This window comes from Sus scrofa, chromosome 10 (genome assembly GCF_000003025.6).
Source record: "Sus scrofa isolate TJ Tabasco breed Duroc chromosome 10, Sscrofa11.1, whole genome shotgun sequence".
NCBI classification, from domain to species: domain Eukaryota; kingdom Metazoa; phylum Chordata; class Mammalia; order Artiodactyla; family Suidae; genus Sus; species Sus scrofa.
In genome coordinates this window covers 16,180,521-16,197,154 of record NC_010452.4, presented here as the reverse complement: position 1 = coordinate 16,197,154, position 16,634 = coordinate 16,180,521, and the positions used below count along the sequence as shown (strand labels likewise).

The 16,634-nt window shown below is 42.6% G+C and overlaps 2 protein-coding genes across 41 annotated transcripts in view; one reads left to right on the top strand and one right to left on the bottom strand.

The window, feature by feature from the left end:
• The window catches only part of SDCCAG8 (serologically defined colon cancer antigen 8), a 250,651-nt gene extending 244,674 nt beyond the window's left edge, over positions 1-5,977 (bottom strand). For 9 of the 11 annotated variants that reach the window (XR_002336127.1, XM_021064173.1, XM_021064174.1 and 6 more), the window contains exon 1: positions 5,108-5,977. Coding sequence is in view for 9 of the 11 variants with exons in the window: in XM_021064173.1 (XP_020919832.1) it covers positions 5,108-5,174 (67 nt within the window). In the remaining 2 variants the exon portion in view is untranslated. The remainder of the gene's footprint in view (positions 1-5,107) is intronic. The other 2 variants (XM_021064177.1, XM_021064172.1) reach the window with 2 other exon arrangements.
• The window catches only part of CEP170 (centrosomal protein 170), a 122,734-nt gene continuing 111,977 nt past the window's right edge, over positions 5,878-16,634 (top strand). For 28 of the 30 annotated variants that reach the window (XM_021064171.1, XM_021064168.1, XM_021064165.1 and 25 more), the window contains exon 1: positions 6,008-6,288. The gene's annotated coding sequence lies outside the window, so the exon portion shown is untranslated. Of the gene's footprint in view, positions 6,289-16,634 lie in introns of all 30 variants that reach the window. The other 2 variants (XM_021064150.1, XM_021064162.1) reach the window with 2 other exon arrangements.

Here is a 16,634-nt window from a genome sequence, read left to right as displayed (position 1 = left end):
AATGACTTCACCTCTAAGAGAAAGGATAATTATTTATGTATACCTAATCTGATTAAAAGTTCATAAGCTGTATTAGGAAAAGAAAAAGAAATCTGAAAAAAAATTGTGTAAGCTTTCATTAGCTTACAATGATGGCAGAGTTTTATGAGCCCATTTAATCAATCCCTTTCCTAATATTCTTGTTTAATCTTTTAGAATTTTTAACATTCAAAGATATGTGTTAAATTGTACTATAAAGATGGTATTATGTTTCCATTGTAGCTTAGCAGGTTAAGGACCCAAAATTGTCTCTGTGAGGATGGGGGTTTGATTCCTGGCCTTGCTCAGTGGGTCAATGATGTGGGGTTGCCATTAGCTGTGGCACAGGCAGCAGATGCGGCTCGGATTCAGTGTTGCCATGGCAGTGGTGTAGACCACAGCTGCAACTCTGATTTGACCCCAGGCCTGGGAACTTCCATATGCCGCAGGTAAGAAAAAAGAAAAAGAAAAGAAAAACAAAATAGTATTATGTGAAATACTAAGATATGGAACTCAACAACTGTCCCAAAGAAAAGTGATGAATGTAGGTTTGGGGTTTTTTGCAACAAGTGACTTCATTTGCTAGGATCACAGATTAAGAGAAGGAATTTGCAAGAACTGTGGCCTAAAACTAAAATCAAGGAGTGAGTGATATTTTAAACTTATTTCAACACTATGTTTCAAACCATGCTAAATGCTTTTCAAATATATACATAGTAACATAATTATACACTGCAACAGACAAACAGAGCTAATCCTAAAGAGTAACAACACAGATCTTCCAAGACAGATGAAACTCCATGGCTCTTCAAATGGAGCCTTTGCATCTAAAGGGCCATAATCCTTATCAAGAATACTACTCCCCAGATGCAGTCATCTGCTGCTTACATGTAAGGAAACCAGGCTAGACAGGAGTTTCCAGTGGGTTTCCTATCCCACTGCTACCGGGCACAGCTTTATCTGTCTATATCCAAGAGATGGAAAGATACTCATTTCCTCGTCTCTCCTTAGAGGTCAGTAAGAGACCTCACAATGCATCCTCATTTCTTTTCCCTAACACCAATCACAGGGGTTGAATATAAACTTAATTATGAACACAAACACAAATACAACCTCTGAATCCTACACAATCACATGAACATAAACGTAAGTAAATAATTCATCTGGGGAGTTCCCGTTGTGGCTCAGTGGTAAAGAACCCGACTAGTATCCATGAGGATTCGGGTTCAGTCCCTGGCCTGGTTCAGTGGGTTAAAAGATCTGGCATTGCTGTGAGCTGTGGTGCAGGTTGCAGACATGGCTCAGATCCTGCACTGCTATGGCTGTGGTGTAGACCAGCAGCTGCAGCTCTGATTTGACCCCTAGCCTGATAAATCCATATGCTGGTGTGGCCCTAAAAAGCAAAATTACTATTTGTTAGCCCACTATCCAAATATCAATCAGTACAGTGAGCACCGGAAAGGTTACTGAGCTGCTGATTGCTGACAAATTTGTCTGTTCTATTCACTTTTGTCATCCCGTTGCTCTGCTAATTTCCAGCTCAGCACTGAGCCTCTCTTGACATCCGGATGCTTTTGAACAAAAGGCAAATATGCTGCTGCCTAGGAAGGATCATCACTCATATATGTACTGTGAATTATTAATGTCTGCATTCTCCATCTGTACTGGGCAATGTGAAGGGAATTACCCTGGTGACAGGGAGGCAAAACCACACCCCGCAAGGTGCCCAGCTGTCTCCGAGAAAACATGCAATGAGCCATACCTCACTAGGCTGAGCCCGGATGCACCGCAGTTCTCAAAACAAGCGTAGACCAGAGCGGACGAGCAGAAAAACGAAACCACAGCAAGATAAGAGAGACATGTGTCTGTGTACACTTGACCGGGCCTCAGCTAGTTTAGAAGACTGTTGTCACTGTTCACTAGAGGGCTGACAGGTAGCATGACCAAGATAAAAATAGCACAAGCCAAAAGCAGACAAAACCAGCTAAGTGGCAAAGACAATACTGAAAGACATTAAAACAAGTGTACAGAAATTTCAAAATCTCAAAGAAAATATTCTCATAAGACTCTCATTGCTGAAAACCGTGCTGACGTGGCAGGCGCCAGGAGTGAAAGATAATCTGCACCGGAGGGTAAACATTTTAAGAGAGCAGTGTCTCGAAGATCACTAATGATGTATGGATGCTGGCAAATCAAGGAGATCGGCCCTGAGCATCATGAAGGACACACCTGGTATTTTTCTGGCACCAACTGAGAGGGTTTATGCATCTGTCACTTTCCATTGATAAAGAAGTAAGCTTAGCCACACTGACAGAACTTAGGCAAAATTACGAGCCAATACAATCTGTATCCTTAATTGCCATTATTTTCAAGTACGATTCTCGCAGAGCAAATGCTATGAGCAAAGCCTTGCAACTTCTAGATCATGGTTCTCAATTTCAGCACCATTGACATTTGGACCTGGTAAATTTTTTTTTTTTTTTTTTTGTCTTTTTTCTATTTCTTGGGCCGCTCCCGCGGCATATGGAGGTTCCCAGGCTAGGGGTCGAATCAGAGCTGCAGCCACCAACCTACGCCAGAGCCACAGCAATGCTGGATCTGAGCCGCGTCTGCAAGCTACACCACAGCTCACGGCAATGCCGGATCGTCAACCCACTGAGCAAGGGCAGGGACCGAACCCGCAACCTCATGGTTCCTAGTTGGATTCGTTAACCACTGCGCCACGACGGGAACTCCGGACCTGGTAATTCTTGACTGTAAAGGCATGTGTTGTGTTTGTAGAGCAGCATCACTGGCCTCTGCGCCCTAGATCCAGCGGACTCCTCCCTGCCAGCTGCAGCAACCAAAAATGCATCTAGACATGACCAATCATCTCCTGGGTGGAAAACAGTCACCCCAGATGAGAACTGCTGACTTAAAGTAATAACATGAGAGCTGTTGTTCAGTCCTGAAGAGAGACTTCCCACATTACTACATTTTAACTACGGCCATGTCTTAATGAAGAGTGGGCAGGACAATGGGCTAGTCTGCCACCGTGGTGGGCAGTGTACAAACCCGGGCCATCACTACTGTGAGGAGGTGCTTCTGACCCAGGTGTTAAAGCCGCCATAATTAAGAACTTGGGGGAGTTCCCTCTGTGGCTCGGCGGTCAACAAACCCAACTAGGATCCATGAGGATGCAGGTTCGATCCCTGGCCTCACTCAGGGGGTTAAGGATACGGCGTTGCCACCAGCTGTGGTGTAGGTCGCAGACGCTGCTCGCTCAGATCCTACATGGCTGTGGCTGCGGTGCAGGCTAGTGGCCATAGGTCCGATTCAAGCCTGGGAACTTCTTCTATATGCTGCAGATGCGGCCCTAAAAAGCAAAAAGCGGGGGGAAAAAAAAAGAGCTTGGAATTCATAGTTAGTTTCAACTTGTTTTCAGACCTAAGTACGTGAAACAATAGCTGTACTCTAAGGCCACTTTCTATAACTCCCTTAGGTGGTCACTGCTATTACTATCCCAGCGGGTTTTAATGAAGCTCCCCCATAATCAAGGTTGCTTCAGCAAGTACACAAGTGCATGTCAAGGTACCGTCCCTACTTTTTGGCCTCTGAGGAGTACCACTAAATGAAAAGGTGGAAGACCTTAGCACAAACGGGTGAAATGATTGGTTTAAGTCTTTTAAACATCTCAAAGAGATAATACAATTATTCTTAGTATCTCAAAAGCGTGATTAACTTTATAACTTTATCTCTTTTTTCTGTCCAAACCTGTTTACCATCTGAAAACACCCCTACAATCGCCTAACACTAAACCATTGTTTTGGTTCTACATTACTTCAGGCTTGACTGTTTACTTATAAAATATCCCTTTTTTAGCTGTTAAACCCTGTCTTTTGCTCATTTTACCTCAATGGTTGTAGGGAATAAAAAATGGAGTTCTACTGGCTTTTTATTACTCTGGTAAAAATAATGGTCATAAACGTTAAAACCAAGAGGTTTAAGAAATGCAAAAGAACAGAAAATAGAGTGAATGACGTCTAGGAGAATAATGAATCCTAAAAAAAAAATGTTTTAATGGCCCCACTCGTGGCAATATGGAAGTTCCCAGGCCAGGGATTGAATCGGAGCCATAGCTGCAACTTGTGCTACAGCTGTGGCAACAAGGGATCCTTAACCCACGGTGGAGGCCAGGTGGGTTAAGGATCCCTTAATGAACCTTTGCCTACACAGCAATCCGAGCCTCCACAGTCATTCTTAGCCCACTGCACCACAGTGGGACCTCTAATATTCCTTAATGAAACTTTTAAGGATTAAGGATCCAACAGAGTCATGGCAGTGGCTCAGGTGGCTGCTGAGGCATGGGTTCAATCCCTGACTGGGAACTTACACACACGTCACAGATCACAGGTGTGGCAGAAAGAAGAAAGAAAGAAGCAAGGAAGGAAGACAGAAAGAAAGGGAGAAAGAAAAAACATAGGCTTTTAAGCTTTTAAGGCAGACAAGCCTGACTGAATTAATACCAGGCTCTGCCACTAACCAGCTGGGTCGGCTTTGGCCTAATTTAACCTCCTTGCACCAGGTCCCCAGGTGTAGAAGAGGGTCACTCATAAGACTGTTGTTAAGTTTTAAGTGATTTAATGTGTGTAAATAGCCTGGGCCGCTAAATAGAAGCTGTTGTGACTAAAATAATTATTAGTGTGTTTTTTCCTTGTCCAATAAATCACATCCAACCCAGCATACTATAATTCGAATGTGTAAAAAGAGCGCATCAGAAATGTACTGGATTAAAAAGAGAGATGTAGGGGAAGTGGGCGACACTCATAGAAGCGTCCTAGAGATTTTGCGGGCGTCGGGTGAAAAAGATGCCCAAGACAAGATCAGGGAGTTGGTTCAGGTAACTATGGGAACTATGGGAATCAAGGGAAGCGATGCTGCTTAACCGTAATAACTATTTAGCCTTCCCTCAAAGATCACAGCAACATCCAGCTTCTTCCTCTGCACTCTGGCTTGGGCCGAACCAAGCCGTTAGGAAATGCACCTGGTCAGCTCCCGTCCACGAGACCCTGGTATTAAGGGGTTAGGGCAAAGGTTCGGAGCAACTCACCCCGGAGACTCCGTTGATACTGCCCCAGAATCTCCTCCAGGGTAGAGTTCTCCGAAGATTTCGCCATGCACACACTCGGAGCTCAGAGACGGGAGTTGCGTGGGGTAGTGTCCAGGGTTCTCCTCTCCGAGAATAAGAGGCCCCAGCGCCCCACAGGCGCCCACCCGCTTCCTGCCGCGGCTGTCAACCCGGAGCGCGGAATCCCAGACGCAGCCAGCCGGGCCTCTTCCCACCCACGGGCCCTTGTGGTGGACCTCGGAAATTGTAGTCCTCGTGTTCCGGGATTACTGTCTCAAGTTCCCAGGCGCCCTCCCAAACAAACTACAATTCCCAGAGGGCAACGCGCTCCAAGCTCACGCTTCAGCAGTTTGGCTGCCAGATCTGGTCGCCAAGAGACCGTTTGGAGGCTCCGCCCATTTCTGTAGCGCTGCCTGTCTTGGTCCTGCCTCCATCCCATCGTGTGTTTGGACCATCTGACAGAAAGCACTCACTGAACGCCTTGATTCTTTTAAGTTCGCTAGAATGCAGTTGACCCTTGAGGCGTCTCAAGAACGCAAATAAATTCTACACTCTTCAGCCACAACTTTTGCCAACACCGCCAAATAAATTCTCAGGAAAAAGAAGCTCTGAATCTCCCAAACAGCCTAAATTGTGAAAGCGGCTGACGCTACAAATTTTAGCACACCCAGCTGGCCACCCGACCTCAGTTTGGAGGAGTTGACGCACTGCCCGCTGGGAAATGTAGTCCTTACGGGTTGCGGTCCCAGCTAAAGCCCAGTCCTCCTCATTGTTGAAGCAGGTCTTTGGTGTACGCCTGCGCAGTCGGCAGCTGGCGAGGCCTGTGGGTGAGACCCCCCACACAACCCCTTTTCATTGTCTGTGCTTGGCGCCTGCGCAGTAGAAGTTCGCCGGGACTGGGCCGGAGCAGGGGTAGGGCCGGGCTCTTCGCCCTCTCCCCTGGCGCCTGCGCACTGGGCGGCCGCTCCTTGCCGTTACCGCTATGTGCGGAGCGTGTGTGGAATAACGTTATTGCCCAGCGGCGCGGAGGGGCCAGGAGCTCGATCGCGGCGGCGGCGGCGACGACGAAGACGACGACGACGGGGTGGGGGAGGAAGCTGGCGAGAGACTCACGGGACGCGGCGCGCCCCGCCCCCCGGTCCGGTGCCTCTCAGCAGTGAGGGGTAAGTGATGCACTCTGATGCCGTCGCCGCCGTCTTCCCACATCCTGCTCCTCCGGTTTGCAGCCGGGGCTCGGGCGCGGCCCGCGGCGGGCGGGGTGCGGGCTGGGCGGCGAGGGGCGCTTCCCGTAGGCTCCGCGCGCTGCCCCCGCCCCGGACCCGGGACCCGGCGGGGCCGCCCCTCCCCTCCCCCCCCGCGTCCCCCAGTCCTGCGGCCCGGCTTCCCCGCTTGTGTCCACGTATTGAGTCGTCTGGGCTCTCCCGGCTTTGTGCAGCCGCTCCGCCCAAGCAGTGTGCAGGGGTGCGGGCGGAGCAGTGGAGGGAATGGCTGCGCTGCCGCTGGTGAAGGGATATTTCCCGGTCCGAGCAGCTCGGTGTCGATCCTTATTGTGTGGTTGTTTTGGGGGTGTGGGGTGATTTGGGGGGTCCGGCGAGGAGCCTTTTGGACGCGGTGGGAGGGCGTAGAAGACGTGGTGTCACGCACCCCGCCAGGCGACTGCACCCGCGCAGGCTGTAGCTTGGTAGTAAACCGGGGGAGGAGAAAGTGGCTTCCTGTCGACTTCATTGTCCTGAGATTCAAATGTGGTCTTTGGTATGTGTCCCTTCATTTTATGCAAGGGAAGGAAAAATTAGCAGCTGCCTAACACAGGGCGGGAAGATGTGGGATTTGTATCCCGAGTCATAGAATCTTTGTTTTTTAGTGTGTAGCAGAGTTTTTATTTATTTGGAGAATGTAAAGCTTCTGGAAGACAAGGACAGTGCCTGTCCAAGCCTTGCCAAGGTGATCAATATAAAATTACTAGATGACGATGAAGAATGGACTAGGAAGGGCCTTGACGACGAAGCTGTTGTGTAGCAGGAAAATGAACCGGCGGAATTGTTTTTTTATTGGGTGGGTAACGCATTCGTGTTCCTAAGGGAGGAGGTTAGGAAACATCTTTCCGTTTTGTTTTTTAAGCATGCAAAACAAAAAATAGGCCTGGTACATTTCTTTTTCTGACTTTTTGAACTGATATTTTTATTCTCTTAATGAAAATTCACCCACTTGGGAGAAATGTGGTAAAGTAGGTGATACACTTGATTGAAAACGCATCTCTTAAAATGATTTGATTATTAAGCTTACAATGCATACAACCATTTGCTGGGGTTAAAACAAACAGAAGAGAGATTGAAGGAGAATGGGGAGGAGCAGGTGGAGGACTGATTTGAGAGGAGACAGTTATATTATAAATACAGTATCCAGGTCTGCACTGATATAACCCTGGCTGGGTAGGCTGCAACGGTTTAGGAATTCAGTTCTGGAACTATTACATTGCAAGTTACAAACCATTTTGTATTTTTCTGCCATTATTTTTTAAAAAGTAAAACCAGTGCTGCTTTTACTTTTTCTTAACTTTGTAGATCTTGTAGAATTTTGGTGTTTTAAAGCTGAAGAGTCTAAAAGCACTTAACAGAGACAAGAGGAAGACGTAAAACTTGGAAAGTGAACTGACTTGTGTGTCCAGCCAAAATACTCATGAAAGCCAGAGTCAAATAAAACCAACGTCTCTGCAATGTGAGCTCCCAGCTGTCTCCCCTAGTCCCCCAGCTTTTAGGGAAAGCTTCTCTACAGACTCTTTGAGTTGTCTGTGACAGTCAGGTTCATTGACAGCTCCGTTGTAGCAGTCTAGTCTTTTTCTTTTGAAGTAAAGATAATAATACTAATGATGTAGAACTATAGTTTTATGTATTAACTTAAGGATATAGAAAAAGATACCCTAAGTGGGCTTTTCTTAAAAACAAAAGCTGTTGGAATTTTCCCCCTACTTCTTATTAGTAACCGTATTTTAGTACTGTTGTCTTATATTGTATTTTATAGTATGATCAACTATATATAAACTCTTAAAAATCAAATTGCCACATAACAAGAACCTATGAGGTTTGTTTTTCTTCAGTTAATGAATTTTATTATTTTCAGCTTAATTTACTTTTTAAGGAGAACACTCAAGTTGAACTTTTAATTAAATGTATGCTTTTTTGTTGAAATTGAGTTTGCCATAAATTGCTTATTTGTTGTCTTATACTTTTTAATCCTTTAATTCTACATTGCACTTTAATAGACTTTTTAAAAAAATTAGTATATCATGGACTTCTCTTATGGCCCAGTGGGTTAAGGATCTGGCCTTGTCACTGCTATGGTTCAGGTTCTCTCCTGAGGTGAAATTTTGATCCCTGGCCTGGGATCTTCCATGTGCTGCGAGTGAGCCAAAGCAAAACAAAAGAATTAGTATATCGCTTACATTTCAACTTACTTAAAAAGTAATCTGTAATTAAATTCACCATGTGGAATTATATTAAACTTGAAATTTGTCTTACTGTTAAATTTCATGATGTTCTAAAATGACTTTGTATGGAAATAAATAACCATCTGCATATTTTCCAATTTAGTGTTAGAAGTGAAATTTATATTGTAAAATTATCATACATTATGCCTGTTAATGTAAATATCAAAACACTTTTAAAAAACTCTGTGCTTAAGTGATTTGGTTTGTTTGTTCCAACTATCAGTTTTTTATTTCCTTTTATCACTAAAAAAAAAACAAAAAACTAGTTTTATTGTTGTATCCGATGGTAATCACATATCACTCTTCTAGTACTGAATACTAAACATGTTTAAACTTGTTGTCAACTTTTTTTTTTTTTTGGTCTTTTTAGGGCCGCACCCTCGGCATATAGAAGTTCCCAGGCTAGGGGTCAAATTAGAGCTGCAGCTGCCGGCCTACACCACAGCCCTCAGCAACACCAGATCTGAGCTGTGTCTGTGACCTGCACCACAGCTCACAGTACCGCCGGATCCGTAATGGACTGAGTGAGGCCAGGGGGTCACACCTTTGTCTTCATGGATCCTAGTTGGATTTGTTATTGCTGAGCCAAGACGGGAACTCCCAACATGTCTTTTATTTCACAAAATTCTATCCCAGAAAAATACTTTTGCTATTTTAATTAAGGTGTAGTGATTTTTTTTCTTCTTTTCATGAACATTGGGCAGTTAAACAGTGCAGTGTTCTAATAAACATCTAACAGCGTGGTGTTAAATTGCCAACTCAAATATCTGTACAGTTGCAAATTCTGGGAATATAAGAAAAGAGGAATTACATACCATTTGAAAAATCCTTGGTGAGTAAATAATATATATTGTCTGGAGCATTACGTGCTGATGTATTTCAATAAGAAATGGGTTTCTTCTAATGGGGAGAAACCTCAGACTACCTTGTTTCATAAACTCTTGTTAATAATCAAGATTTATAATAATCAACTACCCTAGATGAAATGGGTCTTTATTTACTCTGATATTTCTTGAGGGAAGTGCTCAGCAATGAGTTAGCCTCTTGGGCTTCATAAAAGAACAAGAAGACACCTGTGGGGTTGTAGGGTTGATTAAACTGGATATATAGTCCAGTTTAGGTGATATCATTATGCAATAGTATATTACGATTTGGGAAGGGGGCTAAAAAGAATGACATAGTTGACATGTGCTGAGAGTAAAGCCCACTTTTGTGTCAAAGGTAGAAAGAAAACCAATGAAAGCAAGGTTAAAGAAAACCTTGTAAAAATTGCTTATCTCCAGTAGATATTATACAAAGCATAGAAGTCGAAAGGAAGCCCAAGCATTAGATTTGAAAAACAAAAATGAGACACAGCAGAGAATAAGTCAGTATTTAATTATATCAATAGCTAATAAGCAGTACGGAAAATATTACCCTTTGGTACATAATATTAAATAAGTGAATAATACTTAGTATGTATTGAGTCCCTAAGTGCCAGCCATTGTGTTTCTATTTATAATTTGTCTAGCAGTCTAGTAAGTAAGGTATTATTCACTTGTGATGGAACATGATGGAAGATATTATGAGAAAAGAATGTATTTATATATGTATAACTGGGTCACTTTGTGTATAGCAGAAATTGACAACATTGTAAATAAAGTATAATAAAAAATTTAAAAAAAATAAAGTTGAGAATATTTGAAGTCCAGAGTTTAGTGAATAATTCTGCCTCTGTGTCACACAGTACTAACCTTTGTCTTTTTGTCTAAAGCCAAAATTCTTTCCACTTATCTTTTTCAGTAAGTTGAAAAAAGGGCAATATTTATTCCCTTCTAATTCATAACATTTTAAGATTAGAGGAGACTTTAGAAGTTGTCTCAAACAATGCGCCACCTACTGCTAATATCCCTGAGATCTCATTTAGTCCAGCTTCTCCATGAGGAGCACTTCCGTAAACAAATGAGCATAGGATGGCTCATTTAGCTTTTGAAAAGTAAAATAGATCTTATTTAAACTAAGCTAGTATCTGCTCTGCTATGCAACTTCTTCCATTGATTCACTTCTGTCTTTAAGAGTGACGTACAGTAAGGTTTTCCTCCATGTCTCGGGTCTCTGCTAAGTTTTCCCTTTTCTAAATTAAACACAGCTTCAGGTAATACAGTGTCTTTTACCTTTCTCATCTCTGTCACTAGACCCAGTCAGTTTTGTCATTGCTGTTTTTGTTCTGATCCCATTCTAAATTGGAGATTTAATTCTCCTGTTGTGGTCTGAATGATTATTCCTTTCCTGCATTCAAGTCATATAGTTGTGTTTAGAGTCGCAAATTGTGTTAATGCTAATAACAACAGTAATATCTTTGCCAGTTTTAGGCAAAAAAATGGGAGAAAAATGTTTTGTGGCTTTTCAAATTATATTTGTCCCATTCAGGGGATTAGGTTCTTTTTCATTCTGTATTTCTACTTTTCTAATCTTAAAATGACCTTTTTCAATGGAGTGATAGTGTAAGTAGGAGGTAAGTTTCTTTTGATATTTGTCTTTGGGTCTCGTTTTAGCGTTTTGAAATTAACAATAAAAAGTTAGCCTGATGTTTTCCATTTTATTTTTTGAAAAAAATTGTCTGGAAATCACTGCTGTAGTCAATCTAAACCTAAGTCTTTTTTATGTTAAGATCTTTCCCATCCTGTGTGAACATGTAAATGATGTTTTTGAAGCAATATTTACCTTTGACCCTTTTAAATATCGTCTACTTGCATGTAGTTAAAACTTGAAATCTTTCCTGAATCATGTTTCTGTCGTCCTAGGGATTAGCTTCCCTTGCTGGCTTTTTGACATTTATAAATTTAACAGGCAAGCCCTCTTATGTCTTCATCCTGTGCTTGTACTGGATAGAGCCAAGAGCATAGCCATGCAGATTTATAAATAGGATAAATGTTACATAAATCAGAGTTCCCATTGTGGCTCAATGGTAACAAACCCCACTAGGATCCGTGAGGAGGCAGGTTCCATCCCTGGCCTTGCTCGGGGGTTAAAGATCTGGCGTTGCCGTGAGCTGTGGTGTAGGTCGCAGACATGGCTCAGATCCCGCATTGCTGTGGCTGTGGCTGTGGTCCTAAAAAGCCAAAAAAACTGTGCTGTGACTGACAGCCGTAACTCTGGTTAGACTCCTAACCTGGGAACTTCCGTGTGCTGTGGGTGTGGTCCTAAAAAGCCAAAAAAACTAAATAAATGTTACTGTAAATAAAATTTGCTGGAGGAAAAAGATGACACAAAGACAATGAAAAGCATTTGAATGTGGTTTTTTTTTGTTTGTTTGTTTTTAATTAAGGAGAAAATCATTATATCCTTTAGTACTGAAGGATTTAGTTGAAGCTTACAATCTGGTGCGGACATGGATAATTATATAATTATATGATATAAAGTCAAATAAACCCATGTGCTGAGAGGAAAAATCAGAGTAAAGGGATAGAGAGTGATGGAGAGTTAAGGGATAGAGAGTGATAGAGAGTAAGGCCACACCTGCATGTGGTAGTTTCCAGTCTCGGGGTCAAATCAGGGCTGCAGCTGGCCTATACCACAGCCACAGCAATGCTGGATCTGACCCATGTCTGAGACCTACACCACCACTCACGCAGCCCCGGATTCTTGACCCACTGAGCAAGGTCAGGGATGGAACCTGCATCCTCGTGGATGCTAGTTGGGTTCATCACTGCTGAGCCACAATGGGAACTCCTAGATTTATTTTTAAGTAGTCATTCAGATAGCACATTCAAATGGTTTAAAAAACTCAAAGGGCATTTTCAAAACAAACAAGGTAAAAAATACTCCCTCCCATTGACCTTATCTGCTGAGTTACCACTCTCCCCAGTCTAACAGGTAACTTTTTATGAGTCCTTCCAGTGATTTTTTTTTTTTTTTTCAATTTAGGCCAACACAGTATATATTTGGAGTTACTTACCCCCTTTTACACCAAAGATAGCCTCTTTATATAACATTCTGCATCTTGAGAGCTGCTATTTTAGAGACTGGTTAGGGAATCCCGTTCTTTGAGAAGATGACATTTAGCAGAGACTTAGAACAGGTAAGGAAGCATGGCCTGCAGGTATCCGGTTGGAGGGTGCTCTGGCTCTGAGACGGGAGTGCAGTGGGTGAATTCAGAGACCAGAGAGGCCTAGTGAGTGAGGAATAGAAAGGATGTATGGGAGGAAACGAGGTTGGATCGGGATTGTGTTCGTTGATTTTATTTAAAGTCCCTTGGGAGTTCATTGAGTGTTTTGAGCAAGGGAGTGACAGAAATCGGCTTGTATTTTTAACAACTGTGCTTCTGGCCGTTTTGTGAATAATAGACTGGAGGGGGAAAGAAGGGGACAAGATGAGTTAAGAGATAATTGGAATAATCTAGACGAAGAAACATTGAGGTTTAGGAGAGTGGTAGTGGTGGGGGTAGTGAAAGTTACCAAGTTCCGGTTTAAAAAAAAAAAAAATTCAAGAGTTTTGGGCATGGTAGGTTTGAAATATCTATTAAACATCCGAGTAGAGATAATCAAGCAGACAGTTGACTGTTCAAGTCTAGGTTGGGATTGAAGATACTTAAATGTTAAGCATCACCAGTAGAACATGTTTAAAGACGCAGGACTAGAAGACATCCCCTGGGTTGAGAGTATGTTCATTGGATTGAGAAGGGGTCCAGGAACTGTATCTGCTACTCTCCAATAGGGAAAGCTTAGCAGAGAGCCGGAGCCACAGAGGATTGAAAAGGAGTGGCCAGTGAGGTCACGAGTGTGGAATCCCAGGAGATAGGGAAGGAGGGTAGAGATGAGGAATGATCCGTCACCTGCACCCCCTTTAATCATTGAAACATTTCCTAAGGTACCAGGTCTTATCCTCTTCCTTGTAAACTATCTCAGAAAAAATTTTATCAGACCTCTCTTTATCCTCATTTGTTGAGATGTTGATGACTCTCCCCCAGAAACTACTTAATCTAAAGCCGTGAACAAACTGTTACTCACACATGTGTTGCAGCGCTTTCTTAGGTAAACTGAGCTTTGAACTGGAGAGAGTACCCTTGAGTGAGAAGAATTTGCTATCAGGAGTTGCCTCAGAGTCATGAAGTGTGTGATTTGGGGCATGTCACTTAATTTCAGATGTTCTTTTTTTTTCTTTTTTTTGGGGGGGGTCACACCCACAACATATGGAAGTTCCCTGGCCAGGGACTGAACCCGAGCCACAGCAGTAACCCAAGACATAGCAGTGACAATGCCAGACCCTAACCTACTAGGTCACCAGGGAACTCCCAGAAGTTGTTTCTTCATCTATAAAATAAAGCTGGCAATAGTCCAATTCCCTAAGAGGTTTATTTTGAAAAAACAAATGAGATAGATATAAAAGACGTGAAAGGTGTGATCGCATCTGGGGATCCCCTTCGAGGTGCCCCAAGTGTGCTACCACTTGACGGCGTTAAATGTGAAGAACTGTTAGGGCTGGGGAGAGGAGCAGAAGTATTTTTCATCCTGCCTCTGTAGGAATAGTTTTTTTACTTCTTCTGCATTCTGTCCCCATAAGGCAGCTTTTTGTACATCTTTTTGCAGTATTGAGGGCGGAGAAAAGGACAAGATGCTAGAAGGAGGCTTTGCGATAATAACTTTCTCCATTTCTAAACTCATCTTTCACTTCTAAGTGCAGAGTCTGAACCAGACTGAAGTCAGAAGAAAGTCAGGAGGGTAGCTTCCTTTTTTTTTCCCAGGCCAACAAGGAGAATTTTCCTCTTTGAATTGGCTTTTTAACTGGATTTAGGGTTTGTCACATATTGTGTGGAATAGAAAAAGGACAAATTCAGAGCTTTGGGGCTGGTTAGGGGACTTGAACTCAGTCAGCCGGCCAGCTAGAAACTGATTTACTGAAGCAGAAGCTAGGGGAAATGAGCACACTTGATGACACAGAGGTTCATGTGAAATACTTATTTTGGTGAAAAAGGGACATTGCAAATAGAGAACTAAGCTTTTTGAGGCAATAGAACTGTAACTTCAAAATATCTACATTGAGAACCTTTTATGTTATATGGTATTACCGACTTGATGGCTACTTTGTTTTTCATACTGTTTTATTTTCTCTCTCATGAAACTAAGTCTTGTCCATTGCAGAAAATTTAGAAAACACCATTAAGTCAGGAAGAACAGACTCTCATAATTCCACTAGCTGGTGACACTGCTGTTACATATTCTTGTCTATTTTGGTTTAATCTGGTAACGTTTGTGATGAGATTAAACTCATAAAGTTTGTAATTTACAATGTATGGAAATTAATGATATTTTTTTTAAATTGTGACCAGCCCTGCAGTGGACATTTCTAACTGTGAATTTCTGTGCAAGTCAGTATTTTTTTTTTTGCCGCTATTTCAAGAAATATACTGATTCAAGGAATACGTAGAATTCTGAAACCTTTTCTCATTTTCCAGTGTAATACTTCGCCCTTCCCCCGACTCCTCCAGCCACACATTCAGTCTCTTGCCAAAGTAAACTTCCTTCATTGGTATATGAGATTGTGTTTCTTCAGCCTTCATCATTGCTGGGCATTACATATCTTTTTGAAGATACATGGATTTACTGCTAAAGAAACACGCTGTTTCTCTAATAGTGATTCTGCTATTTTAGTAGCAAATCCAGGAGTGAAATATTTGTTCTCAGTACCTCAATACCTTCCACTATTCCCTACCCCTCACTTAACGTGAAAAATTTTGTGTTGGGCTACTCACTAAAAAATAAGAGCCTGTGGCTATTAGACTGTAAGTGGTTTATGTGACAAATTCCAGAATGTGAAGGATCTATTATACAGAATAAGACATTTAAAATTTGTAAATTGGAGAGGTGGGAACAATTAGAATGCAATTAAATGAAAGATAAATAAAGTAAAATTTAGAAATTTATTTGGGGAGGGTGGACCACAGACAAGAGGATAGGGCTAGTGATGTCTAGTAATTACTGCGAATGTCTAGTAATTATTGGGAACAGCATTCAGAACATAATTCATTAGTAGAATATAGCATCTTTTTTGCTAATGGGATTTTAGGTTAATTGCAAGTTTTTACCCTCTGCCCCCCAAAGATATAATGAGGTGTGTATAAGACAGGTATTTCATCAAAGAATACTCTTGACAACCACTTTTTTTTGGGGGGGGGGCACACTTGAGGTATGTGGAAGGTCCCAGGCCAGGAATTGAACTGGAGCCAGAGCAGCAACCCAAGCTGCTGCAGTGACAATGCCACATCCTTAACCTGCTGCACCGCAAGGGAACTCTACGACAGCCGTTTCTTTTATCTGCTTTTCAAGTGTCTAGTTTTGGCATAAGAATTTCTAATCTTTGGCTTGTTCTTTCCTTCCTCTCTTTTCCTTGGGTGCAGTTTGTAGTTTTTTCCCTCCAGTCTCGAATTCTAACAAAGCATTCATCACCCTAGTACGTTTAAAATTTCTTTCTCTTTAACCTTCATAACTGTAGCCCATTTCCCCCAGTTCCTACTATCCTATATTGTCAACCCAGTCAGTCCAAGCTGAAGGGGTCTTTTTTGAGGAATTAGAAAACATACATTTTCTTTCTTTCTGTCTGTCTGTCTGTCTGTCCTTTTTTAGGGCCACATATGGAGGTTCCCAGGCTAGGGGTCCAATCGGAGCTGCAGCTGCCGGCCTACACCACAGCCACAGCAATGCCAGATCTGAGCCACGTCTGCGACCTAAACCACAGCTCAGGGCAATGCTGGATCCCCAACCCACTGGGGGAGGCCAGGGATCAAACCCGCAACCTTATGGTTCCTAGTTGGATTGGTTTCCACTGTGCCATGATGGGAACTCCAGAAAACATACATTTTCATGATAAACATCAGTGACCTAAATAAAGGGAGATTGGGGGAGAGAGTTATCTGGATGGTTGATACTGCCATTTATCAAGATAGAGGAAACAGGAGGAAAGGCAGATTTTGTTCAGAAGGTAGAAAGATTCAGGTTTTTTTGCTTTGTTTTGTTTTGTTTTTCAATTTCTGACAGGTCAGTAGATACT